Source organism: Cyprinodon tularosa, unplaced genomic scaffold (assembly GCF_016077235.1).
Source record: "Cyprinodon tularosa strain WSP-4 unplaced genomic scaffold, ASM1607723v1 ctg158, whole genome shotgun sequence".
NCBI lineage: Eukaryota > Metazoa > Chordata > Actinopteri > Cyprinodontiformes > Cyprinodontidae > Cyprinodon > Cyprinodon tularosa.
The window spans coordinates 706069-731807 of NW_024038416.1; the positions used below are offsets into that span (position 1 = coordinate 706069).

At 40.2% G+C, this 25739-nt stretch overlaps 2 protein-coding genes across 4 annotated transcripts; both read left to right on the top strand.

The window, feature by feature from the left end:
- Window positions 1-1213: 1213 nt before the first annotated feature.
- Window positions 1214-19030, top strand: LOC119780257 (NADH-ubiquinone oxidoreductase 75 kDa subunit, mitochondrial-like). Of its 2 annotated transcripts, XM_038280227.1 has the most exons (19): window positions 1214-1346; window positions 2070-2152; window positions 5624-5730; window positions 6162-6269; window positions 6355-6431; window positions 6583-6664; window positions 10247-10377; window positions 10464-10649; window positions 10733-10867; window positions 10963-11077; window positions 11151-11296; window positions 13924-14052; window positions 14129-14258; window positions 14338-14498; window positions 14577-14731; window positions 15580-15755; window positions 15836-15970; window positions 16091-16163; window positions 18611-19030. In XM_038280227.1, exons 2-19 carry the CDS (start codon window positions 2071-2073, stop codon window positions 18700-18702), a joined length of 2220 nt encoding a protein of 739 aa, XP_038136155.1. In that variant the 5' UTR covers window positions 1214-1346; window position 2070; the 3' UTR covers window positions 18703-19030. The 2 variants fall into 2 exon arrangements, with proteins under 2 accessions (XP_038136155.1, XP_038136156.1); XM_038280228.1 differs by lacking the exon at window positions 2070-2152 and having other exon boundaries at window positions 1253-1346.
- A 194-nt stretch (window positions 19031-19224) lies between these two features.
- On the top strand, window positions 19225-25316 carry LOC119780256 (INO80 complex subunit D). Of its 2 annotated transcripts, XM_038280226.1 has the most exons (10): window positions 19231-19646; window positions 21326-21572; window positions 21669-22480; window positions 22594-22687; window positions 22769-22993; window positions 23100-23209; window positions 23369-23502; window positions 23595-23812; window positions 23914-24071; window positions 24293-25316. In XM_038280226.1, the coding sequence occupies exons 2-10, from the start codon at window positions 21355-21357 to the stop codon at window positions 25306-25308; spliced, it is 2985 nt and encodes a 994-aa protein (XP_038136154.1). In that variant the 5' UTR covers window positions 19231-19646; window positions 21326-21354; the 3' UTR covers window positions 25309-25316. The 2 variants fall into 2 exon arrangements, with proteins under 2 accessions (XP_038136153.1, XP_038136154.1); XM_038280225.1 differs by having other exon boundaries at window positions 19225-19646; window positions 22594-22993.
- Window positions 25317-25739: the final 423 nt, after the last annotated feature.

A 25739-nucleotide genomic window follows, 5' to 3' on the forward strand; every position in this document is an offset into this window, starting at 1 on the left:
TTGCATGGCCAGCAAATCTGCTTAATGGAATCTATGGAGTATTAGCAAGAAAAGGATGGGACACCAGAACCAACAATGCAGTCCAGCTGAAGCAACCTTGACCAGGATAACTCCCTGTATACCATGTAATATGGAGCCTAGGTGGAAGTTCAACTGAAGAAACTAATTGCTTTACTACATCCACCTACGACACAGCCAATCAGCTTTGAACCACACCTCGACGAAAGCCAATCGGCATCAGAAGTTCATCTTAAAAGGCCTCCAATACGCACCTGTGCGCAGGCAGCGGATGCGCTGTGTGACTTCAATCAGATGACGCAGTTTCAACCCACCTCCAGCCCCTCCTCCACCATTGTAGCTAAAGCTTCATCAGTGTCATTCCGGTCCGGTAGAAGGCCGCCATGTTGAGCCTGGTTCTGCCAGAGGTTTCTTCCCAACGGGGAGTTTTTCCTCTCCACTGTCGCTTCATGCTTGCTCATCATAGACAGGTTCTCTCAACCTGTGTTATCCAAACTGGACTTCCATCTTCCAGGTCCCTGAGTGAAGCTCTAATATCAGCTCACGTAATCCACTGGATCTCCCCATAAAGCTCAGCATACCATCTCGCTAACCAGCAGTCTACAGACTGATCAACTTCATCTATTTCCGCTCCACCACCAGAATCAGGTCTAGGGGGAAAACAGCCCTATTATTTGCTCCTGTTCATGCATATTTATCAAAATTAAGCGCTTTGTTTCCTGCTGAAGTCTGAGCACCAAAGACAAAGTCATTATATCAATAAATTTCTCCTAATTGTCTTCTCTTCATTTGAGTTTTTCAGATTGAAATAGCACACCTGACCAAGTATACATACATGTACTGCACATCAAGTGAACATACTTACTGTTGTGTTAACTTAATCCATCTGGGTAATCATATTTTTACAAAAACTTGATTTCTGGCTTCACTGGAGTGTAATAACCGAAATAATAGTAATAATAATAAGCTTTATATATTTATATACTATTTATACAAAAAAAAAATTTTTTTAAAGCGTATACAAAGGAATATAAAAAAAATCAATCAATAAAAGATGATCATTAAGAGGAAGATTTGCCCACATTTAAAGTCAAACAACCATCAAATGTTTCTATAAAAATCTATTTAACCCATTAGTTTCACGTTGCTATGATAAATGAGCTGCTTAATAAGATTATAAAAAGACTGGGAGACGCACGTACTCAGCTATTACACAGAACTAGTCCTCTTGTTCGGGATTATGGTCAGGATTACCTAATCCGTGACGCAGCAGAATTAGAAGACAGTCCACAATCTGCGAGGCAAGCAGCCCACTATATACCCACAGGGTGAGTAAACCGATCCTTTAAATCACACAGAGAAGCATCAAATATTGATAACGCGCTTTCTTATGCTTAATAACCTAATTGTTACCATGAAAATCAAAAATTCAATTTGGTATCAAATCCGATTTGACGTTAAATATATAAATGCATCCCCATTTGTGTAATGAACAGCTTGTTTTTAGCTAATTTAATTAGGTTATTTAACGTGAGTCAAACATTTTAACTGCTTGCCTTGTTGTGTTTTTAATGTTGCTTGTTTTATCAAAACAGGGATATTTTGTAAATTATGACCTGATTCTCAATGAGACAGCTTGTATAAAGAAAGGTGAAAAATAAAATAAATTAGCTTTCATTAGTTATGTTTTATAAGTAGCGCGCTAGCAAAACATTAACAGTATTAGCTCGTGACAGTTAGCAAGTTTTCTTTATGTTTGGGACATTAAACAGCTGTTTAAAAAATTTTTTATAGTGTTTTAATTATCATGTGATAGCTGCATATCTGTGCATTGTCGGTTGAGAGAGTTTCTTTTCTTGTTATATTACTTTAAAGTGTTGTAGCCTACGCTAGCTTGCGATGCAAACGTTAGCTAGCCTTCATTGTTTTGTGAGCTGTCAGTTTAGAAAATCTAATATATTGTTAAATCTCTGTTCTATAATATTTATTTTCCTCTCGTCGGGTAGGTTTGAGTCTCAGTGTTAGGATGCACGTTTCTGTGTTTCTTCCAGCATGTTGCGTCTGCCTGTTATGAATCGCAGTTTCCTTCCAGCAGCTATCATTAAAGCAGGCGCGGCTGCTGCAGCTCACAATGGTAACTATGCAGCTCACTTCACCAGATTATTAGTTGATCCTGCCTCGGTTACAGCTCCTACAACGTGTTTTGTGTTCTTGCATAACAGCTATTTACGGAAGAGGATTAGGGCCACTGAAAATATTAAAAAAGTTAACTGATTTTTTAATTTTATTTCTGTATAATACAAGAAAAAAGTCTGAATTCTGGCTTTAATCCCAGAATTCTGGCTTTTTTCTCAAAATTCTTACTTTTTTTCTCAGAATTTTGACTTTAATGTCAGAATTCTGACTTTTTTTCCCCTCAGAATTCTGACTTTGATCTCAGAATTCTGATTATTTTTTAGATTTAAGTCATAATTCTGAGATTAAATTCATAATTCTGAGAAAAAAAGTCAGAAATCAGACTTTTTTCTCAGAATTCTGAATTTAATCTTACAATTCTGACTGAATTCTGACAGCTAGCAAATGTGTTAGCAACAAGCCGTAGCCATGTCTATTTTAGAGACTAGCTCTCTTGTTTTAATCACCTTCTGCTCTTCCATTAATGAAATAGCATCATCGGGACCCCTCGGCCACGTAAAAAGTCGCCTAATTCCGTCATTTTCCACCAATGTGTTACTGGCCCTCTTAAACAACTCACATCTTTGTCACTAAAGCTGAGTGCTCCATCATCTCTTCCTTCATGGTGCCCATGTGCTTTAAGATCCAAAATTCTGAGATTAAAGTCATAATTCTGAGATTATTGTCATAATTCTGAGAAAAAAAGTCTGAATTCTGACCTTTTTGATATATTATACAGAAATAAAAAAATCAGTGAACTTTTTTAATATTTTCAGTTGCCCTAATCCTCTTCGGTAGCTATTGGTCCTCTGTGGCTGAAAAAAACAACCCTTTCAAACAACTCACATCTTTGTCAGTGAAGCTGAGTGCTCCCACATCTCTTCCTTCATGGTGCCCATCTACATTAAGATCCAAAATTCTGAAATTAAATTCAGAATTCTGAGATTAAAGTTAGAATTCTGACTTTTTTCTTAAGTTATACAGAAATAAAATGTTAACATCACTTAACTTTTTTCAGTGGCCCTAATCCTCTTCCGTAATTATTTGTCAGCTGTGGCCGAAAAAAAATATTTGATACTGGTTTGATACTGGTAACTTTGCTCCACCTGATGGATTAAGGATTATAAACCAAGCTGGTTTTACAGTAGGGTTAGTTTCAGTCACTTTCAGGAGGATCCAGATAATTTAGCATACAGGTGCTGGTTCAACTAAACCGAAACTAACACTAGATTAACAAAAACTTATGTATAATTATTTTTTTTTCCACTTATTTACTTCTCTTTATTTATTTTTCACATATACAGGTGCTGGTCATAAAATTAGAATATCATGAAAAAGTAGATTGATTTCAGTAATTCCATTTAAAAAGTGAAACTTGTATATTATATTCATACATTACATACAAACTCATATATTTCAGATGTTTATTTTGTTTAATTTTGATGATTACAAATGACAACAAATGAAAATCTCAAATTCATCATATCAGAAAATTAGAATATTGTGAAAAGGTTCAAAATTGATGGCCCCTGGTGCCACACTCTAATCAGCTAATTAACTCAAACCACCTGCAAAAGCCTTTAAATGGTCTTTCAGTCTAGTTCTATAGGCTACACAATCATGGGGAAGACTGCTGACTTGACAGTTGTCCAAAAGACGACCATCGACACCTTGCACAAGGAGGGCAAGACACAAAAGGTCATCGCTAAAGAGGCTGGCTGTTCACAGAGCTCAGTTTCCAAGCACATTAATAGAGAGGCGAAGGGAAGGAAAAGATGTGGTCGAAAAAAGTGTACAAGCAAGAGAGATAACCGCACCCTGGAGAGGATTGTGAAACAAAACCCCTTCAAAAATGTGGGGGAGATTCACAAAGAGTGGACTGCAGCTGGAGTGAGTGCTTCAAGAACCACCACACACAGACGTATGAAAGACATGGGTTTCTGCTGTCGCATTCCTTGTGTCAAGCCACTCTTGAACCACAGACAGCGTCAGAAGCGTCTAAAGAGAAACAGGACTGGACTGCTGGTGAGTGGTCCAAAGTCATGTTCTCTGATGAAAGTAAATTTTGCATTTCCTTTGGAAATCAAGGTCCCAGAGTCTGGAGGAAAAGAAGAGAGGCACTTCATCCACGTTGCTTGAAGTCCAGTGTAAAGTTTCCACAGTCAGTGATGGTTTGGGGTGCCATGTCATCTGCTGGTGTTGGTCCATTGTGTTTTCTGAGGTCCAGGGTCAACGCAGCCACATACCAGGAAGTTTTAGAGCACTTCATGCTTCCTGCAGCTGACCAACTTTTTGGAGATGCAGATTTCATTTTCCAACAGGACTTGGCACCTGCACACAGTGCCAAAGCTACCAGTACCTGGTTGAAGGACCATGGTATCCCTGTTCTTAATTGGCCAGCAAACTCTCCTGACCTTAACCCCATAGAAAATCTATGGGGTATTGTGAAGAAGAAGATGCAATACACCAGACCCAACAATTCAGAAGAGCTAAAAGCCACTATTAGAGCAACCTGGGCTATCATAACACCTGAGCAGTGCCACAGACTGATCGACTCCATGCCACGCCGCATTGCTGCAGTAATACAGGCCAAAGGAGGCCCAACTAAATACTGAGTGCTGTACATGCTCATACTTTTCATGTTCATACTTTTCAGTTGGCCAACATTTCTATAAATCCTTTGTTTTTATTGGTCTTCAGTAATATTCTAATTTTCTGATATGATGAATTTGAGATTTTCATTTGCTGTCATTTGTAATCATCAAAATTAAACAAAATAAACATCTGAAATATATGAGTTTGTATGTAATGTATGAATATAATATACAAGTTTCACTTTTTAAATGGAATTACTGAAATCAATCTACTTTTTCATGATATTCTAATTTTATGACCAGCACCTGTAAAAGGAAAGCTCTCCAAAAGGTCATCAGGGCAGCATCGAAAACAATCGGCTGCAGCCTTCCCACCCTGGAACATATCTATACCTCCTGATGCTGCAAAAAAAAAACTTTTATCTAAAGCCATCATGGCTCTAAACCCACTTTTTTCTCTTTATATGTAACCTACATATGCCTAACTACTGAGTCGTCAGCACGTTTTAATGTTTTTGTACCTTGGTAAGTGACCATGTATGGAAAAATGTATTTATGTTAATATGAATGATTGCTTTTCAGAGCAAAAGAAGGTTTCCAGAGCACTTTATCCCAGAAAATGAATGGAAAGTTAAGTGGAAGGAAGAGTTTTAACAATTACTTTACTTCAGAATTTCTTGCTGTGTTTAAGCATTATTTATGATAATACTATGAAGTTCTAGTTGACTTTACCCTGATTGGATAATCATGTATTTCACGAGCATCATGGATTACTACTTTGTATGACTTATTGTAGCACAGATTCATGATGAAATTATGAATGTCTTTGTCTGAAGCTCGCGCTGCATCTGCAGCCACAGCCGCTGCTGCTGCCAGGAGCCTCCTGGAGGTGTTTGTGGATGGGAAGCCTGTCATGGTGGAGCAAGGAACTACGGTGTTGCAGGTCATATAAAGACTCTAACTTAAAAATGTTCTTGGTGTCATTTTAAAAAATTGAAAAAAGAAAAAAACTTTTATAAAAAATTTTTCAGTGAGAACAAATCTAAGGTAAAGAATGATTGGTTTAACACAATTACCTAAACCTGAAAACACCTTACAGGGTTTGGTGGGAAATGCATTATGTGTAAATCTGTGGGAGAAACACCTCATGTCAACTTGTTAACTATGATGCTGTGGGCCTATCCCCGGCCAAACACCCTAAGAGCTTTTTATTTTATAACAGAACATGGCAGCATTTACCTATATATTTACATTTTTTATCAAATTATGTACAAACGTTGGTTTATTTGCCCACCGATTAAATTAAATCCAAATTTGGATTGAGACATTTTTTTGCATATCTCCTTACCTGATACTGGCTGTATTCTCTTCCAGGCATGTGAGAAGGCTGGGATGCAGATACCCCGCTTCTGTTACCACGAGCGCTTGTCAGTTGCTGGAAACTGTCGTATGTGTCTTGTGGAGATAGAGAATGTTCCCAAGGTAATGTTTAGGCTACATCCATTCTTGGTCTTTATACACAGACGAAGGTAGCTGTAGTAGCTTATATGTTTTTGTCTGTTTCTAGCCTGTTGCAGCCTGTGCAATGCCTGTCATGAAAGGCTGGAACATCCTCACCAACTCTGACAAAACAAGAAAGGCCAGGTAGGGTTGAACTTACAAGAAAAGTTGCTAAACTAATGTTTTTATTCATTGCTTGCTGGATTGCTGGACTTTTTATTCAGACTTGACATGTTAAAGTTTCCCAAATATTCTGTTAGAAATGATCTTAAAACTTGTGTTGAATTTTGAACAGAGAGGGTGTGATGGAGTTTCTTCTGGCAAACCATCCTCTGGATTGTCCAATTTGTGATCAAGGAGGTGAATGCGATCTTCAGGTAATCTGTCCATCTCTTTTCCAGGCAATGTACCACAAACTGTTCTACAAAAATCTAAGCAAATACAGGTTAGAAATCCAGTGAACCCTCGCTATAATGCTGTTCACCTATCACGGCCTCGCTGCTTCAAGGATTTGCATTGTGCATCGTGTTCTGCCTTCTGATTGGCTAAAAAGTCTCCATGCTTCTTCTCTACATGTGTGTACATAATGTGACGGTTTAATATACGTTTATGTAACACAGCTTGCCAAATTTAAGTTTGCAAATTTTCTCCGAAACCCATAATGTGGACAAAATGTTCTGCACCGACAAAGCAATTGCAGACAGGCCCAAAAGGCAGGAAGATGCTAACTATCGCAGAAAAAGTAAAACTTCTAGACATGCTAATTTAGGATAGAGGTTATGCGGCTGTAGGTCGCCCTTATGGAATTCATTAATCTTCTGTTGGTTCCATAAAGAAGAAGGAAAATAACATAAGGAGGACAGTAGCAATAAGTTTTGATAAGGATGCAAAAAAGGGTTGCAACTGTCCGCAAAAAGACCATGGTAAGGATGGAGTCTGCATTAGCTTTGCTGATTAATGACTGCAGAAAAAAGAACATTACGCTGGATATGAACGTTATCTGCACAAAAGCTAGAACACTGTATCAAAAGGACAGCAATGACATTCATGACAGGGAAGAGGAGGAGGATGCAGATACCGGGCCATCAATGAGTGCTGTTCAAGCAGTATCAAGCGCATTTAAAGCTAACAAGGGATGGTTATCAAAATTTAAGATACGCTTTGGTTTGTTTGTTTTTTCTGCATGGATAGGCCGCCTCTGCAAATACTGCTAGAGCAGAAGCATTTGTGAACAATAAATTTAAAGTGATCATTGAGGACGGGGGGCTATAAGCCTGAACAAGTTTTAATAATAATTGTAAAACAATAAAGGTTACTACTTCGTGGATTTTGCCTAACACAGTTTCTTTATGGAATGTAACTTCCACAAAAAACAAGAGTTCACTAAACACAAAACCCATTCAAAACGTACTTTAGAAGAGCACATAGTTATAGATGGTTGTAGCAGGAAACAAAACTATATATATCAGAGAAAACATTGAGAATGACTGAATACATGATAAAATTGAAAGAAAATATATGAAATAAGTCATGATAATAAAGACTAATACATAAGGGAAAATGAGGATAAAGAAATACAGGTATGAAAAACTAGCGATGAAATAACATAACGTAAGGACTATTTAAAATAGAAACATTTATTAACTTAAACAAAAATTAACTGTTAGGGCGCTGTCACACCTTGCCGATTTAGCCGGCGTTTGCCTGACTTTCCAGAATCTCCTAAAACGCTGGCATTTGCTGAACTTTCTATTTATTTTTTCAATTTCTGGCTTATAGATAGCGTATTCGTTACGAGTCCAAAACGACAGCCTAACTTGTGCATAACGCAAGGCAGCGTAATGTTTATGAAATGATGCACTATTCCAGTGTCCTAAGGTGGGCAGCAATGAACCTGGAGGCGCCCGGACTGCATAAAAAGATTTCTTTGATTGCTGCTGTTTACTGCTCCAAGATTTGTAAAAGTGGAACCAAGTGGAAGTGTCCTGCTAGATCTGGTCTAATTCTAACACAGCATCTTAGAAATAAGGACACAGTTCTGATTGTGCTGGTAAAAGGAAAGTATGAGGCTGCTTCAGATCCTGGATGGGTTCCTGTAATTGATGGAACCACGCCCTCTACCCTTAAGCATGAAATCCTGAAGGAGAATCTCCAGCCCTCGGTTTGTGACCATGTACTTGGGTTATATAGCAGGACAATGTTTCAAAGAACATCAGCAGGTCAACACACAATGAATGATTTAGAGAAGCCTGGACAACATCTGGACCCGTTTAGATTCTGTGGTGTGACCCTAAAACAGGCCGTTCATTCTGGAAAACTGTGGCGAAAGTTAAACAGTTCTGTGAAAGAAATGGACCAAAATTATAGAAAAAGATTTATATTCAAGTATTGCAAACACTTAATAGTTACTGTAGGGGCAACAGAACCAGTCATTACATTTAGGTATCAATCATATGTTCAAATAGAGCCAAATTAGTTTGAATAGCATTTTTCTTAAATGAATTCATCATAACATTAATTGATGCAAATCGATTATTTTTTTTTAGATTTATCGATAAATAATCAGATAGCAAAAGGTTCCTTAGAGAAAACTTTTTACAGAATTAAACCAGGTGAAACTAAAACGCTGCACTGGTGGCTCCTGGATAGAGAATATTGACAGATGAAAATATCTTTTTTTATTCTTAAATGCAAAATATTTATATATTTTTTGGCGGTTTTGGTATAATTACTGCTCTAAGTGAGTTGCTCTGTCAGATAAATCCATGTTTTAGAGTCTCTGCTCCCCAGTTAACGATTAACTAAATACTAAATTAGTTGACATATATTTTAATATTCAATTACTCTTGATTAATCCAATTAATCAAACCTTTTAAAAGCAAATAAGAGATAAAAAGCTTTAAAAACCCTTAAAGATTCTTAGAAAAAGAGCATTGAAATATACGGGATGCCAGAGCAGAGACCTTAGAACTGTAACTTAAAGGTGTTGTCTGAGATCTTGGAAAAATGGCTCCAGCAAGCTCTATTTTGAACATACACAACCATCCCTCTCCATTCAGACCACCCCTCGAAACCACGGCTTCAAAACACATGAGCACGCAGGCTGTCTGCAGCGTCTGAGCAGCTGAAACAGCGCGTCGCTGATCTCGGAGCTGGCAGAGCGCTACATAGCAGGACAATGCAGAGCGCTATGATCACTACTCTGAAACAGATTATTAACGCCTAAATTATCTTAAAAGCTGAAATCTGTCGGCAAAATGTGTTCGCTTTTATTTTCCTGGTGCCTGCAGTTTGGATTTTGGACATGAAAAGCGCCTTCAGCTGCGAGGAGGCGACCGGGCAATAGGCTGCTGTTGAATGGGATTCCTAGTGACAGCGCACCGCCGGTGTACGGGGGTCTGAAAAAATATTTGTAGGCAGGATGGTAATCTTCTCACTTCAAAATAGATCCAAAGTACAGTAAATATAGCTGCCATTGTTACAGGCAAAGAAAGGATAGGGTAGATCCGCCCAACGCGCATCAGACCCACTTTTTCCACCGGCAGAGTAGCAACGATGCTTCAGCCTCGCATCAGAACTAAACTTGTACAAGCATAAAAAATGAAGCAGCACACGTGTTTTTGCTGCTCTTGTTGCTTTAGGTGTGAAAGTAGCATAACAGTGGCTAGCTTCCAGCCATGGCGTCCTGCACGAGCATTGGGGGGTCGATTCGTTCAGGTGTCTGGCTACACGGACTGGGGGGAGGGACAAGCAGCTGACCATGATTGACGTGTCAGGAACCAAATGGGGTACCACACGATTGTGATTGGTTGGGGTAATTCATTGATTTCTCACTGTAGCGGCGACCATTTATTTTAGTTTAACTTCTATACCTTCTATTTCACTGCTTGCAATTCGTCGGAAAAGATCTCCTACTGCACCTTTAATAGGAGAAATGTCTAATTATGTTTCTGCTGTAGGACCAGTCCATGCAATTTGGCAGCGACCGCAGCCGCTTCACGGAGGCCAAAAGAGCGGTTGAAGATAAAAACATTGGACCCCTTATAAAAACCATCATGACCCGCTGTATCCAGTGCACTCGCTGTGTGCGGTGGGTCACACTTTAAACTCTAAATCTGGACGTCGTATCACTTTGAAATGAGCCTCCATGCTGATGCTCTGCTGTCGTTTCTGCAGTTTTGCCAGTGAGATAGCAGGAGTGGAGGACCTCGGCACCACTGGGAGAGGCAACGACCTCCAGATTGGGACCTATGTGGAGAAGATGTTCATGTCAGAGTTATCGGGGAACATAATTGATATATGTCCAGTGGGAGCTCTGACGTCTAAACCTTACGCCTTCACCGCTCGTCCCTGGGAGACCAGGTTTTTAGATGGTCCTTAACGTGTGGGTTAGCTTTTCACTGGATCAAAAATCTATTCTATGTTGATATTTGTTTTGATTACAGGAAGACTGAATCTATTGATGTTCTGGATGCTGTGGGGAGTAACATAGTGGTGAGCACCCGTGGAGGAGAAGTGATGAGAATTTTACCTCGAATTCACGAGGACATAAATGAGGAATGGATCTCTGATAAAACCAGGTTCAGTCCTTATCATTTCTAAACCACATCCCCAGTCCTCACAAGCAACATCTGCACCATTTGTTTACGAGATCTTTTTTTTAAATTGTTGACAGGTTTTCTTATGATGGACTAAAGAGACAGAGGCTTATTCAACCAATGGTGAAAAGTGAGTCGGGGAACTTCGTCCCAGCATCGTGGGAAGACCTGCTAAGCCGAGTGGCCGGAGCGGTCAGTATATTACAGATTTATGGCTTCCTGTTAAAGTCAAGGAAGTGGGAGGTTACACTATCTCTTTGGGCAGTTGCAAAGCGTCCAAGGAAGCGAGATTGCGGCTGTTGTCGGAGGTCTGGCTGACGCAGAGGCTCTGGTTTCCCTGAAAGACTTGCTGAACCGTTTGAACAGCGATAACCTATGCACTGAGGAAATGTTTCCCATGGCTGGATCTGGGTAAGAGATCAGTGTTGTTTTCGTCAACGATGATGAAATTATTTCATTGACGGGACAGGACTGAATAAAAAAGTTAGCGTATGTCTGCCAGATGTTTAAAATGCATCATTGTGCTATAAACTGTTAGACAAGCTAAGCTGGATTAGCCGTGCTGCTGCTTCCTGTTTGGACATGTCCATCACCTGGTATGCAGTGGTGCACATTCTGTATGACCACAGATGGACCATGGCAGCAGCGGCAGGACAGTACTGAGCTCTCAACTCTGACAAACTCAGCTGTGTTTGTGCAGAATTGTGTCTTTGCGGGGCTTAGCTCAGAGTCTGCGCTTTATGCTCCACACTGATGGTTTGCTCTCAGCAGTATGGCTCCTCCTGTATGGAACGATATATTTTTGCCTTCGGTTTGAGCGCGCAGGAACCAATCCGAGCACGCACTGAGACAACACGCGCACGCTCAAAACTGGTCTGGCGCGCGCTCAACTCTGAAAAACTCTTCTCAACACACTGTCGTCGCGCTCAGTTCCATCTCTGCGCGTGCTCGGATCAGTCCTTGCTCGCGCTCGACCTGCTCTCACTGCGCTAAACACCAGCTGTGCGCTCGACTCTGTCTCTGCGCTCGCGAATTCATAAATGTCTGTAAATATGGCGGTTGGCAAACAACTGGATCGGGATTAAAACAAATATATCCTACTGTCTGCTGACTGAATGATTGTGTTTAAATTAATATAACGCTGAACTAGAATCACAGCAAATTACAGTTCCTTATAGGACAACTTCTTCAATACATTGTAAGGCCAATATCATCACAAACATTTCTCCTTTTGGAGGCTGAATTCAATCACTGATTCTTTTACCCGATTTAAAATTAAATTATGTAAGTAAAATGAAACACTCTTCCTAATATCTGAATATTTTGAAGCATCCCAAAAAATTTTCCCATATCTAAAATATTTTTATCTAAATATTGCTGAACCATACTTAAATCTGAAATATCCTCCTAATTTATCTTTTTAAACAGCAAAATTAAATCCATATCAATAGCAGGCAAAACGAGATGGATGAGGTGATGATCTAATAACTATTTTACTGACATTTATTTGAAATAATTCAAAATATTTTATAGTACTATCTGCTGTCCATTAAATTGAATGTTGACCGCATAACTAACGGAGTTGTTTGATTACCTGATTGTGTTTTTTTTTTTTCATTTAAACGGATGTAGTATTTGGAAAAAATACTTTGATTGGATGAAAAAAAGCTGGCCGTGATTGGCTGATGGTGTGGTTTATTTACATACATTTCTGAATTTGCGAGCGCAGAGACAGAGCCGAGCGCACAGCTGGTGTTGAGCGCGGAGAGAGCAGGTCGAGCGCGAGCAGAGACTGATCCGAGCACGCGCAGAGATGGAACTGAGCGCGACGACAGTGTGTTGAGAAGAGTTTTTCAGAGTTGAGCGTGTGCCAGACCTGTTTTGAGCGCACGCGTGTTGTCTCACTGCGTGCTCGGATTGGTTCTTGCGCGCTCAAACCGAAGGCACAAATATCGCTCCATACTCCTGCTCTCGCTACTTAGTAAGCTATATGTGGCCAATCATACTCTGCCAAGCTTTAAAAATCCCTTTACTATCAATATTTTATTTCTTCCAGCTCAAAAGAGGTTATACTAAACCGTCTTTAATTTCTACCAAAATGAATCCCTAAATTGTATCAAAGCAAATATTCGATTGCATACACTTTTTGGATAAAGACCCAGATGAAAAGGTAAAAAGAATACTAATCTCTCCTTCTCATTTCTTTCTATTCAAATATGATGTAAATGTTTCCTTCTATGGTCATTGAAACATTTTCTCTATTTCCTTTGAATATTTCAACATTTCACTTCAAATATTCTAGAAATTTAAGTCCTGATTGCCATAGCATTATAAGGCAATTATGTAGGTAGAATTTTTTTTTTTTTTTTATGTCAGAGCCTCTACTTTGACCACTGAGCAGTGGTAACAAAGGGGTAAATTCTTAGAAATAAAGACAAATTTGCCAAAGTGATAAGAAGAATGTTTTTGTTCTTTGCTTTTTTGGACTAATGAATGTTTTATTGATCTGTGTGTAATGCATAATTCATAGTAGATCAGGAAGTGTTTGCTTTTGGATGAAAAACCTTATATGTCTAAAACCATTTGTTTATTGTAAATTATTTCAGCTTGTCTGTCTGCTATTTTAACCAATAGAAATTTGTTGAACTAGATCTGCTATTTCCACTAATTTTGTGAGATGTTTGTATAAAGCATGGCATTAATTCATAAAAAGTAAATTTGAATTCTATAAATCAATTTTTTTTACCATCAGCAATGATAAACTGCACAGCAGCATTCTATACCCAGTAATTTTGGTATCTAGGCAAGAGCTGTCAGGCTAGTAAAGAATCTGGTTGTTATTAGAAATTATAGGGTTAACTGTTTTATGAATTTCAACATAAAACTAGACTAAAACCTTTTTGAGTTTTAGTCGACTAAAAATATCACATATAGTAATGACTAAAATGTGACTAAATCCAACATGGCTGTCAAAAACAGCACTGAAAGAGATGGAAACAAACATGATCCTTTTCTTTCCTTCTCGTCTTTTTAAATAGAACTGATCTACGTTCAAACTATCTTCTGAACACCAGCATTGCTGGCATTGAAGAAGCTGACGTGCTCCTGCTAGTGGGTACTAACCCTCGCTATGAGGCTCCTCTCTTCAATGCACGCATCAGAAAAAGGTGAATAACCTACATACCTTTTGGCTGTTTAGCTAAATACTGTACTTAACTGCACTTCAATATGAAATTATCTCAGCTGGTTGCACAACGAGCTGCACGTAGCTTTAGTGGGCAAGGAAGTGGAACTAAGCTACACGTATGATCATCTCGGAGAGTCCGCCAAGGTCCTGAGAGAAATTGCTTCAGGAACACACCCGTTTGCTCAGGTAACCTTTGGGTCATTCACGGTCAGTCGTGTTCCCAGTCATCGACTCTCAACTGTGTTGCTTTTGGCTGTTCTTGCAGCTTTGGGCTCAGGCGAAGCACCCTGTTGTTGTAGTTGGCAGCAGCTGCCTGCAGAGAGAGGACGGGGCTGCGATAATGGCTGCTGTGTCAACTATAGCTCAGAATGCTGGAGTCAGCAGCGGCCAGCAGGAAACCTGGAAGATCCTCAATGTGCTTCATAGGTAAAAATCAGACAACTCTCACTAATAGGACTTTTTCAAAACTGATTTCAATATGTACCATTTTGCTTGTGTCATCAGGGTTGCCAGTCAGGTGGCGGCACTTGATCTTGGATATAAGCCAGGTGTTAAAACAATCAAGGAGAATCCACCCAAAATTTTGTTTCTGCTGGGGGCGGATGCTGGCTGTATTACTCGTCATGACCTGGCAAAAGACAGCCTGATCATTTATCAAGGTTATCATTTTTTTTTTGTTTTATTATATATCATCACAGCATCAGAGGCTCTCTTAGCAAATATACTTAAAGGTTAAGTTGAATTCGGACAATCATGTCCTGCAGAAACACGCAAATATGAATAATCTGATATATTTTGGTGCTGAAAGTTTTCATATGGTTGGATTAGTTCACCAATGTGTTAGGCCTGTTGTTTATACAGGATATCAGAGCCTGCGACAGTGTATTATCATCATTTTCAAAATATAAATAGTTTTATTTTTCCATTTTTTTTTCTTCATGTTTCAAAAAAGAAAAAACAATGTTTTTATTATTTTATGAAGTTGTGCACAATTGTAAAGAGGAAGGATATTTGACAATTTGAATTGACACTCATAATCCCCACAGATTAATGATGCCACTACCGTGTTTTTCTAGTAAGGAGCTCCTGAAATATTATGTTCGCTTTAGAGGGCTTTGCCATGAATTCCATAACGTTCAGTTTTGGTCTTTTGACCAAAGCGCCTTCTTCCATGCTCGCTGTGTCTGTACATGGACCTTTACTCACTTCTTGCCACTCGTCTATAAAGCCCAAACATGTGGAGTGCGCTGCTTTTGGTCATGCTGTCAACAGATTGCCCCAGTGCAGCTGTGGATCTCTGCCGCTTCTCTGATAAATGCTAATTTCTCAACCTGCAATTTCAATTGGATAGTTGGCTGTTATTTGTCACTGTACTCTTTTGAGTGCAGTACTGCATTATTACAATTTACAATTAAATTGTAATAATGAAATAAAATTTATAGTGTGTCAGTTTTCCAGGAAAAAAGGCGTATATAATTAGAGTATAACCTCCTTTATGATCACCCAGGCCACCATGGCGACGTAGGCGCCCCAACAGCCGATGTCATTCTCCCTGGAGCTGCATATACAGAAAAATCTGCCACTTATGTGAACACTGAGGGCCGTGCCCAGCAGACCAAGGTTGCTGTGACTCCTCCTGGAATGGCCAGGGAGGACTGGACGATCATCAGAGCCATATCTGAGGTCAGACATAGCAAAGCTCCAAACATAATATTAAAACTAAAGACTGTAGATGGTTATAATGTTGTTTTTACCTTTTCAAGCTGGCCGGCGTGACTCTGCCTTATGACAGTCTTGATGAAGTACGCGACAGACTGGCAGAAGTTTCCCCTAATCTTATTCGATATGATGATATTGAGGAGGCTAACTACTTTAAGCAGGCTAATGAACTGTCCAAGGTCAGCAGCTGTCCTCCTAACTGTGATAGTAGTCCATCACATATAAAAAAAAAAACAGAAGCATGTTGTTTCATCAGTTTGTACTGGTTTACATCATCTAGGTCTGCTTTTTTATTTCAGGCTGTGAACCAAGCTGACCTCACTGAACCTTTAGTTCCTCCACAGCTTACTGTGAAGGACTTTTACATGACAGGTGGGTCAACACAATGCCTCTGACCTGATCTAACTAAACTCATATTGGAATCACACATCCCCAAATATAGGCGTTTGTTTGTTTTTTTATTGTACACATTAGACCAAATAATAAAAAAAAACTTCAGATTCTTTCATGATTGTTAAATATAAAAGAACACTTATGTAAACATTTCAATCAACTGCAACTTGATCTTAACATACCATTAATAAAATGACATATATGTGTTATTTATCCAAAAAAAAACTTTCTGTTTTAGGTTGGCAAGGATTAAGAACTTGGAGAACTTTTTTATAGAGACTTCTGATCAGTGCATTTTAAATAAATGGAGGCAAAAAGGAACATCTGGAAATAAAAACATCCTTGACTTGCATTGTGGAAGTAGATAAGAAACAGGACAGATAACAGGAAAATGTTTACCCCTATAGGTCTTTTATCCTTTTGTAAAAGTTTTAGATTGTTAAAGGTGTCCTTTTTTATCTGCTTCTAAACATTTAGGTGCAAATATGAAAAAGTTATAGCTAGAATGTGCAGTACATTCTAGTACCAAGTCACACAGCTTGGATTCATTTTAACCAAATATTGGTGGAAAATATTTTTAAATGTATTTAATTATGCTGGAATTTATCAAATATATATATAAAATAATTTTTAAACCTCACATAACACAGGAAAATGGTTTATTTTTAATGTCAGACAGCAATGAGAAGTGTTTTTGTTTTTGAACCATCTGAATCTCCTGGTTTCAACTGCAAATCCAGCTACAGTGATGACTTTAATATTTCACGTAATCAGCTGAAAAAGTTTGTGTTAGGCAGTTTTTGTTGACTTATTTTCATATAATTTTGTAACACCAACACTAGATTTTATTTTATTTTTTTTAATCAGAAAGTAGTGTTTGCAACTGTCTTTTTAATAGATTTAGATTTGTTACCACATCCTCTGATTGTTCTGATTTGATGCTCCTGTGTTTGGATTGAAAGTTATGTTTTATGAAATGTTCAATAACGAATCTGGAGGGTTAAACCTTAGTGTGACATGATATTTAATGGTTGCTGTGCAAGTAGAAGCAAAATGAATCCAAATAAGTATAAAAATGTGTTCCAAATCCCTTAAAGATTTGTAAAAAAAAAAAAAAAAGCATTTTCAAAAAGTATTTTATTGCAGGAGTATAATCCCTGAAAAATGCTAATAAGCCTAATTTAAAAGATCTAACAAAGACTAATAACCTAAAAACGCATATTTGGGACTATAATAAATGATTAAATGTAATTGAAGCAATTTTTACTTTAGTTACCAGTTGGTCAAAGTGCAGTTTGGTGTCACAAACTCAACAATGAATCCATTTGGTATCACCTGCAGCAGTGCAGCGGAAAAGGGTTTTCTCTCTCACCATCACCAAGCATTTCCAAATCAAATGCTGCAATTGTTGGGAATATTATTAAGATAGAAATATTGGCCCCATGTTCTATTTGGAATACTGTTGCACGCAGTGAGGGGTAGGCTACTTTTAATGTTTACGGTAAAAAGATTCAATAGAAATCCCTAGATGCCAGCCTTCACTTGCAGAGCCTGCTTGGATCCTGTTCCCAGAGCGACTATTATGCAGATGGGTCATAATTATTAGAGTTGAGTCAGCCAACGTGGCACTTTTTGAGACCCATTTGCTCATCACAAACACTTGCAAAGCTTTGTAAAGAAAATGTGTTTGATTGTTAAAAGTACATTTATAGGTTACATTGTAAAGATGCAATTTGAAAATCAGCTCCTAGATTATTATGTGAATGACTTTGCATCTATTTAAGCATGTTTTTTCGGGGAGTCATCATGTTGTAGCAGGTCAGCAGGATCACTGAAGTAGCATCAATGCTACAGATCCGACATTCTCCTTTTATGCAGCTTTTTATGGATGCATGATTGTTTACGTCTTATCTTAACGGTTAACTGGAGTATAGAGAGTGTAAAACATTCCTTTAGCGGACAGTGACCCACTTAGAGCAGTAATTATATTTAAAATTGTTAAAAAAATATGTCTAAACATTTTGCATTTAAGATAAAAAAAAAATCTTTTTTGTCTGTCAGTATGCTCTATCCTGAACTCCTTAAGTGGAAAAGTGTTAGTTTCACCTGGTTTAATTTAGCAAAAAGCCTCCTTTAAGGAACTTTTGGCTATCTGATCATTAAGCGATTAATGGAAAAAGATAATTATCAAATTTATCGATTTTGCAAAATAATTGTTACTTGCTGCCCTAATGTATATATATATATATATATATATATATATATATATATATATATATATATATATATATATATATATATATATATATACTTATACTATGTTTCTTTTTTTTTTTTCATTTTAAAATGTCGAATATGCTGTTTAACTTTTTAATCTTTCAGGCAGTGATGCCCATTTAAAATCTGCTTTTAATATGTACTCCTAGATCCCATAAGCAGAGCCTCACAGACTATGGCGAAATGTGTAAAAGCCGTCACAGAGGGAGCACAAGCTGTGGAGGAACCGGCCGTTTGCTAAAGCACAAACAAGAGCTGTCAAATGATGCGCACAACTTTTACATTTGCACTTTTACTTTATGCATACTGTTTTGCACAGTGGAGCAGATGTTCTGTAATAGGTGTTACAATATATTATCAGCTTGTATTTAATAGAAATTCTGAGATGCACTTTAAATAACTTCTCTTATTTTAACTAATCTGACCTTAAACTGTGAAATCATTATGGGGTATATTTATTTTTTTCTGTAAGATGTTAGAAGATGTTTTTATTAGGTAAACAAAGTATATTTTGTGTATATTTTTGAAGAAAAAAAATATAGGAAGTCAAATAAATGGTTTAAAACCTATTTAAGTGTGTACTTTTGGAAGTGGTGTAAAATGTAATTATTTTATGTAACAGTTATTGAAGTTTTCTAGATGCCAGTGTGTGTTTATGATTGACACCGTATCTGTCATCAGTGAACAGCGGGGCAACAGGAGGGCTGAGAACTCATGTGAACGATGAAAGTCGGAGTCCAGGTGGATTTTTTATTCTCTGCCGAACTCCATGGTGTCTATGTCTAACATGTGAACCGCACTGTCTTCCATGCTCTACATAAATAGTTTCTTATCCTCATAGTTGCACACTGCATGGATTTTAACAAAGTTACATTTCCAATATGGTAGGATAGGTTGTTGTTGTAGAGCGCCTTGTTGTCATGTCCCCGCAGTGCCTGTAGTGGTGCTGTGAGGAGTCTGTTGTGGATCCAACAAATGTCCTCAGCAGCCTACCTACGGCTTGTAATTTGCGCTGGTTAGCCTGTGTTTTCATGGCTCCTTATTTCAAGAAAATCCGAGCTCGATGAAGACCGCCGTTTACCATCCTACCTGGATTATCGATGCCCGAGTAGCTTAGCTGATTCTAATAGACATTTCGGCCGACTATCTGGAGCGAATACCGTGCACAGCCCAAACCTATTCAAGGTAAGCGGAGTCGTGAAAAGCCTCGGCATCGATTTCTGAGGGCGCCGCATTACATTGGCCTCAAACGGGCTGGCTGCTTACCAGAGGCCGCCGTCCAATCGAGGTTAATAGGCCTCTTCTAATAAACGGATTTGCTACTGTTTTTAAGAACATAATTACATTTTAGTTGTCCTGTTAATAATTGAGTTGTGTAAATTATACCTTTCAGCCTCTAACAGTTTTCTAAAGTCATATTATGTAATGACAGTGGCTTCAACTCATATCGACTATTGCAAAGGCCTCAGTGGAACGGGCCCTAATCCTCGTATCCATACCCTTTGTTTTAAGTATTTCTCCATAAATCTATTAATTTGGTTAAATTATCAGTACGAGTCTCGATAAGCTGCGGCTGATATCTTATTTAAATGCATGTGTTTTTCGAAATAAATCTAAACTGGAAATGGTCCTGTGTTTGGATATATTTCCGTTTCCTGGTTAGCTACCGCCTACTAATTTGTGTTTTTAGCTTAGTTAGCTAACCTGAACATTTATATTTTCCTGTTTAGTCTTTGTTGAAAACTTGTGTATCTCACTAACACGTTTAAGAGTAAAGCTTAAACATTTAATAACATATAAATTTGTTAGTGTCGTAAGTGTATAAAGTTTTAGAGCCTTCTGTCGTTCGCTAAGCTAACGTGACAAGCTAACAGTATTAAGGTATGAGTTAAAGCTAACTTAATATCAGTTAGCTCCTCCTTTGAAAAACAGAAATATCCACAATTTACATTTAAACTTCCCATTGTATGTAAACATGTATTTGATATGATACAAAGGTTTGTCAGAACAACTTCTAAATATACATAGCAGATATGAAAGGACTAGGAGGAGAAATTAATTTACAGGGACTTTGACTTTTTAAAACATTTTGTAATATTCACATTATTAATATATCACAATCAATAATTTGATTGCAACAAAACTAGTAGAAATCCGCTCACCATGTGTGTAGTTATAAGCACAAACATTAGTGTTGCATATTAGTAGTTTGTGTTTCAGATAAACACAAAAGTCCCTTACAGCAAAATAATGTTTTCTTTGTTATTCAAAATAAAAAAGTGGTGGATGCATTTCTATTTACAGGGTACAGGAAACATGGCAAATATTTTGTTCAATAGAAAAATAAGCTTTATTACACTTGTAAGGTTACAGTGGAATTTTGTTTGACAGTATCTCTTCTATCTGTCAGTAGGTACACAGTAGGTATACAGAGGGGTTCTGGAAGAAAAGCTTGAGATTTGGACAAATGTTGACCTTCCATTGAGACAGTGACCCTAAACACATTAGTGATCCTAATGCCCGTTTAAAGTCCTGACCCAAATCCTGTTTACAGTTTATGGAAGGATTATAATAAAAAAATTACTGGTCAGGAATTATAAATGTACTTCACACCTTTAGAATGTAAATTTTTGTGGGAAAATAAAAATCACAATTATGTAAAACAATCTGGTTTGTTATAATAAACAAATATTTAGCTGGAAGTTTACAAAATATATTTAAATAAACAAATGTGTGACTACTTTTTTGAGTGGCTATAGATTACAAAATGATTAACGAGATGGACTGAATGACCATTGTATGCGCATAGATGGTGCTAAAGTTTTGGAATTTAATAACTTTAATTTGCTCCTTTTTTCTGCCAGCTGATGTTTTCAAGGACAAGAGTCACGTGATGTATGAAGGCAAACACATACACTTCTCAGAGGTGGACAATAAGCCGCTGTGCTCCTATAGTCCAAAGTTGTGCAAGCAGCGCCGGTTAAATGGGTATGCTTTCTGCATCCGGCATGTTCTGGAGGACAAGACGGCTCCTTTCAAGCAGTGCGAATATGTTGCAAAGTACAACAGCCAGCGATGCACCAACCCCATCCCCAAGTCTGAGGATCGCAGGTGGGTTTTCAGTCTGATGACACACAGTTCTGCTTATAAAAAACAGTCGTCTGTTTTGTTTTTTAAATACCTGGGGGAACGTTTCCTATTTTCCAGATACTGTAACAGCCACCTGCAGGTTCTCGGCTTTATCCCGAAGAAGGAACGCAAGAAAAAACACGATGCTATAGAGGAAATGCGTCCACGGGCTCACCTGGAGTCGGTGGCTCTCAACATAACTGTGCCCTCTTTAGCTCTGAGAGCGACCAATGGCATAGATGAACTTCCACCATCTCCCCCCTGCTCACGCCTGTTACCCCTCGCCGATGGCGAACTCCTGGACCCTTTTGCCTTCTATGAGGATGAAATGGACGGAGAGGAGGTGGGCGCTCCTCGAAAGGGGAGCAGCATCAAGAAGAAGCTACAGAGTCGGCTGGCGCTCAACCAGAAACTCCCCCAAGACACAGAACTTTTCCAGCCAACGCCTGAGCACTTTACGGTCTCGCCAGTTCCGCGCATCCACCCCTCGTCACCGCTCAACGCTCATTTACCGCGACAGGCATCGGGTCTCTTACAGCCACCTCAGCAGTGCGGCGTGACATCTTTTTCCTTCCCAGCACAGCAGCAGGGTTTATTATGCAATCCACCACCACCTCAGACAGTCAACTTTCTGCCTCCGGGGATGCCTGCAAACGCATTGCCCAGTTCAGCGCAATATTTTGGACCATCGCTCAGCAGGAAAATGCCTTCCGCTACGACACAACCGCCTGTCTCCTGCAAAGATGGTGGCAGTACCAATCAGAGGCACATGGTCGTCATGCACCCCACGGCCTTCTCCCCTTCTGCCCACTGCCTTGCTAGGTTGCAACACCTGGTGCAGCTCTGTGCTAAGAGACAGAGAGAGCATGGAGATCTCTTCTCACATCTAGGTAACTTGCCTTAATGTTGCATGTCCAAATCACTAGTGCTAATACAGTGAGATCCGTTAAGCCTATACAAGCTTTTTGAGATAGATGAGCCGGTCTAAACAGCTCTGTTCCAGGTCTGGATTGGTCAGAAGACAGCGCCGATGACGATGACGAAGAGGATGTGGAGAGAGCTGCTCCTTTTCAGAGTCCAGGGAGACCAGAGAACAGGTCTGTCTCTTTAAAGTGCTTAACCTCACCATATAACGTTGGAACGTCTCGTCGTCATGTTAATGTTATTCTCCTGTGCAGCTTGGAGGGCGATGGCGGTTCTTCGCGTAGAGCGCGCCTCCTGCGGCTTTGCTCCTACCTGCGGGAGAAGTACAAGCACATGTGTAGACAGGATAGGGCGAGTATCCGTCAGAAGAGGTATCGTTATGCCTTCCGGAAAGCCTTGCTGCACGCCGCCAACAGCAACCCAGACTGCGCGGGGCAGCTGATCCAGGAGCTGGGTGGAAACTCTCATAGCCATTCATGGTAAATCCCCACACTGGACAGAGAAGAAGCTGTCTTTGGTAAAACATTTTGTAATGTCAACAGAAAAGTGCTAGGCTCTGAGTCCAGGATGTGTTTGTCTTTACAGTGGGCTTCCAGCAAGGCCCCGGAGCACAGAAGCGGTGACTTGTACCGGCTCCACCAAGGGCCAGACCTGCACCAACAGAGCTCTGCCCTTCACTCAGCACTGTTTTCAGCGTATCCTCTGCTCTGCTTTGTATTATGTTGGAGCTTGATGCTCAGAATGACGGATTAAATTCTGTTTTTTCTGATTATTTACTCCACCTCACTAAAGTCTTTTCTTTATAGTTTTCTCTCCAGAATATTTCATTTCGTTTCCTATATTATCTGATAAAGACATACTGTTGAATCGTTCTCAGCAACTATTTGCTAGTTGCACAGCCAAATTTGCAGACGGTCAACAGTGCTCCATCCCCGTGTTTGATATCACACACCAGACGCCGCTCTGTGAAGAGCATGCCAAAAAGATGGTCAGTTCAGCAGCTGATCAATTACATTTTGGGGAGTCTAAAAAAAATGTACAAAAGAAAAAATAAGTTTTTTTTCTGTTTATCCGGCTCAGGATAATTTTCTAAGGGGTGACGGCAATCGGAGGGTGCAGCACCAGCAGCAGAGAAAGCCACGGAAAAAGACCAAACCGCCAGCACTCACCAAAAAACACAAGAAGAAAAGAAGGAGAGTGCCGCAGAGGCCCCAGAAACCCATCCCGCCAGCGCTGCCGCAGGGAAACCTGGGAATGCCTTTGACGAGCCTCGTGATGCCCCCACAGGCTGGCATCAGGTCCGCCTTTTATAAAAAAAAAAAAAGATGGATTATATCTAAATATAAATTTAAGAGTTGGCTATTGTAATGTGCTAATTATACTGTTTTTTCTGCTGCAGGAGCCCCTCGACCCCAGACCTGAGCACAGACGAACTTCCTGATGACATCACCAACGACATGGCAGACATTCCAAATGACCTAGAGTTAAACCAGGAGGATTTCTCAGATGTGTTGCCGCGGCTACCTGATGACCTGCAAGATTTCGACTTATTTGAAGGTTTGTATCCGTTTCTTTTTGCCGCAGTAAATAAATATGTATGGAACTCATTTTCTCAGGCTGGATAACAGTGGAAACAGCAATACCCATCCTGTTTGTCTAAAAGCCTGCACTCAGGAGAAACATTATATCCTATTTATACCCAAGAAGCAGACTGGTGTTTTATGGAAACAGGATCATTTAGAATCTGTGTGACAGCTTGATGTTAAATGTCTTTGCAGTGAAGAACGGGGAGCTGCTTCCCACCACAGAGGAGGCTGAGGAACTGGTCCGTGCCCTGCAGGCCATGGGCTCCTACCCAGACTCGCTGGTGTGCCTGACCTCCATGGCCGATCTGGCCTCGGCGGACGGAGTGGACAACCGTGCCCTGACGGTGTTTCCTGGCCCGGTCCAACCGGGCGGCATGGGGGACCTGCTCAACACACGCATCCCTGCTGAGAACTTCACCAGCCTGGAGTTGGAGGACAATCTGCTACAGGCCGCCGGGAACCACTTCTCCCCATCTCTGCCATCCCAGCCGGCCAACCAGCCCCCTCCATCGTGCTCCACGCTGACCTCGCCTTCCTCCGTGGCGGCCACCACCAGCATCCCCCTGCTCACGCAGACCTCCATAACAGAGAGGACGTTTTCTCGGACGCATGTCCTGGCAAAGTCTGAGGTTTCCGCCTCGTCTCCGCAGGTCAGCCACTACAGCAGCGAGCATGTGCCATCCCCGTACAGTGAACACATATCGTCCCCGCACGCCGCCTCCTTCCACACAGACACCCCCCTGCTGCTGGAGGTCCCTCTCAGCGGGGTTCCGGGGACCCCCCGCTCTACATGGAACAACCTCCCCCTCACAGACCCCACGCCGTTCGGCAATCTCATCAGGTCGGAGAGTCACCTCATCACCACTTCCTTGTCCACGCCGCCCGCCACCACCCATTCTGTAACGCTGCAGCCGATGGCGGCTTTGTCGGCGATGCCTCAGGGCGCCGTGACAGGTTTAACCGCTCCCCCTGTCCCCTCGTCCTCTTCCTCCTCCTCACACGAACACCTGTTGACCCCCACACAGCCCAAGCAGCAGCTCCCTCAGTTCAGCGCGGCCTTCGGCCATCAACTGGCCTCCCACAGCGGCATCCCGAAAGACGTGCAGCCCAGTCACAGCTCCACGGCGCCCCCTGCCGGCTTCTCAATAGTTAGTGCCACCACTGCAAGTGCCAACAGCGCCACGCCGCCCTTCACGCAAAGTAAATGATTAAGCAGCAGCTGTTATCTCCAATCCAGCCGACCGGCTTCTGATTTTATCTGCTTTATGTGTGCAATGTGGTTCTAGTGCACTATTTGCTAAAGGATTTGCACAATCTCTAACCCCCCAACCCCCCTGTCTTTTCCTTTTTTTTCCCCCCCTCCTGTAGCCGGACGGATTTCAGATTTGAAGTAGCTGTGAGTCCCCTCCACCCTCTGTGTTCTGTATGTTTGCGGAGCAGCGCTTTAGATTATTTGATGACTTAAAAGACATTAGCAAAGATTATTTATAACCATGACAGAAAACCCCAGATGGCGCTCTGTTTGCTTCACACCCCCTCCCCTTCTCAGATGGCCATTTGCACCCCCACCCCTTCCCTCCGTTTTAAAGAGTAGACATTGTGATGTTTTTTGTAACCCATTATGTTTCAAGCTATTTAA

Excerpts from the sequence above, each read along its gene's own strand:
- LOC119780257 (XM_038280227.1), top strand. The coding sequence starts at position 2,071 with ATGTTGCGTCTGCCTGTTATGAATCGCAGTTTCCTTCCAGCAGCTATC. Across the intron at positions 14,053-14,128 it reads AATGCACGCATCAGAAAAAG|CTGGTTGCACAACGAGCTGC; the intron begins GTGAATAACCTA and ends AAATTATCTCAG. Across the intron at positions 15,756-15,835 it reads TCATCAGAGCCATATCTGAG|CTGGCCGGCGTGACTCTGCC; the intron begins GTCAGACATAGC and ends TACCTTTTCAAG.
- LOC119780256 (XM_038280225.1), top strand. The coding sequence starts at position 21,355 with ATGTATGAAGGCAAACACATACACTTCTCAGAGGTGGACAATAAGCCG. Across the intron at positions 22,481-22,593 it reads AGATCTCTTCTCACATCTAG|GTCTGGATTGGTCAGAAGAC; the intron begins GTAACTTGCCTT and ends GCTCTGTTCCAG. Across the intron at positions 23,813-23,913 it reads CCCCCACAGGCTGGCATCAG|GAGCCCCTCGACCCCAGACC; the intron begins GTCCGCCTTTTA and ends TTTCTGCTGCAG.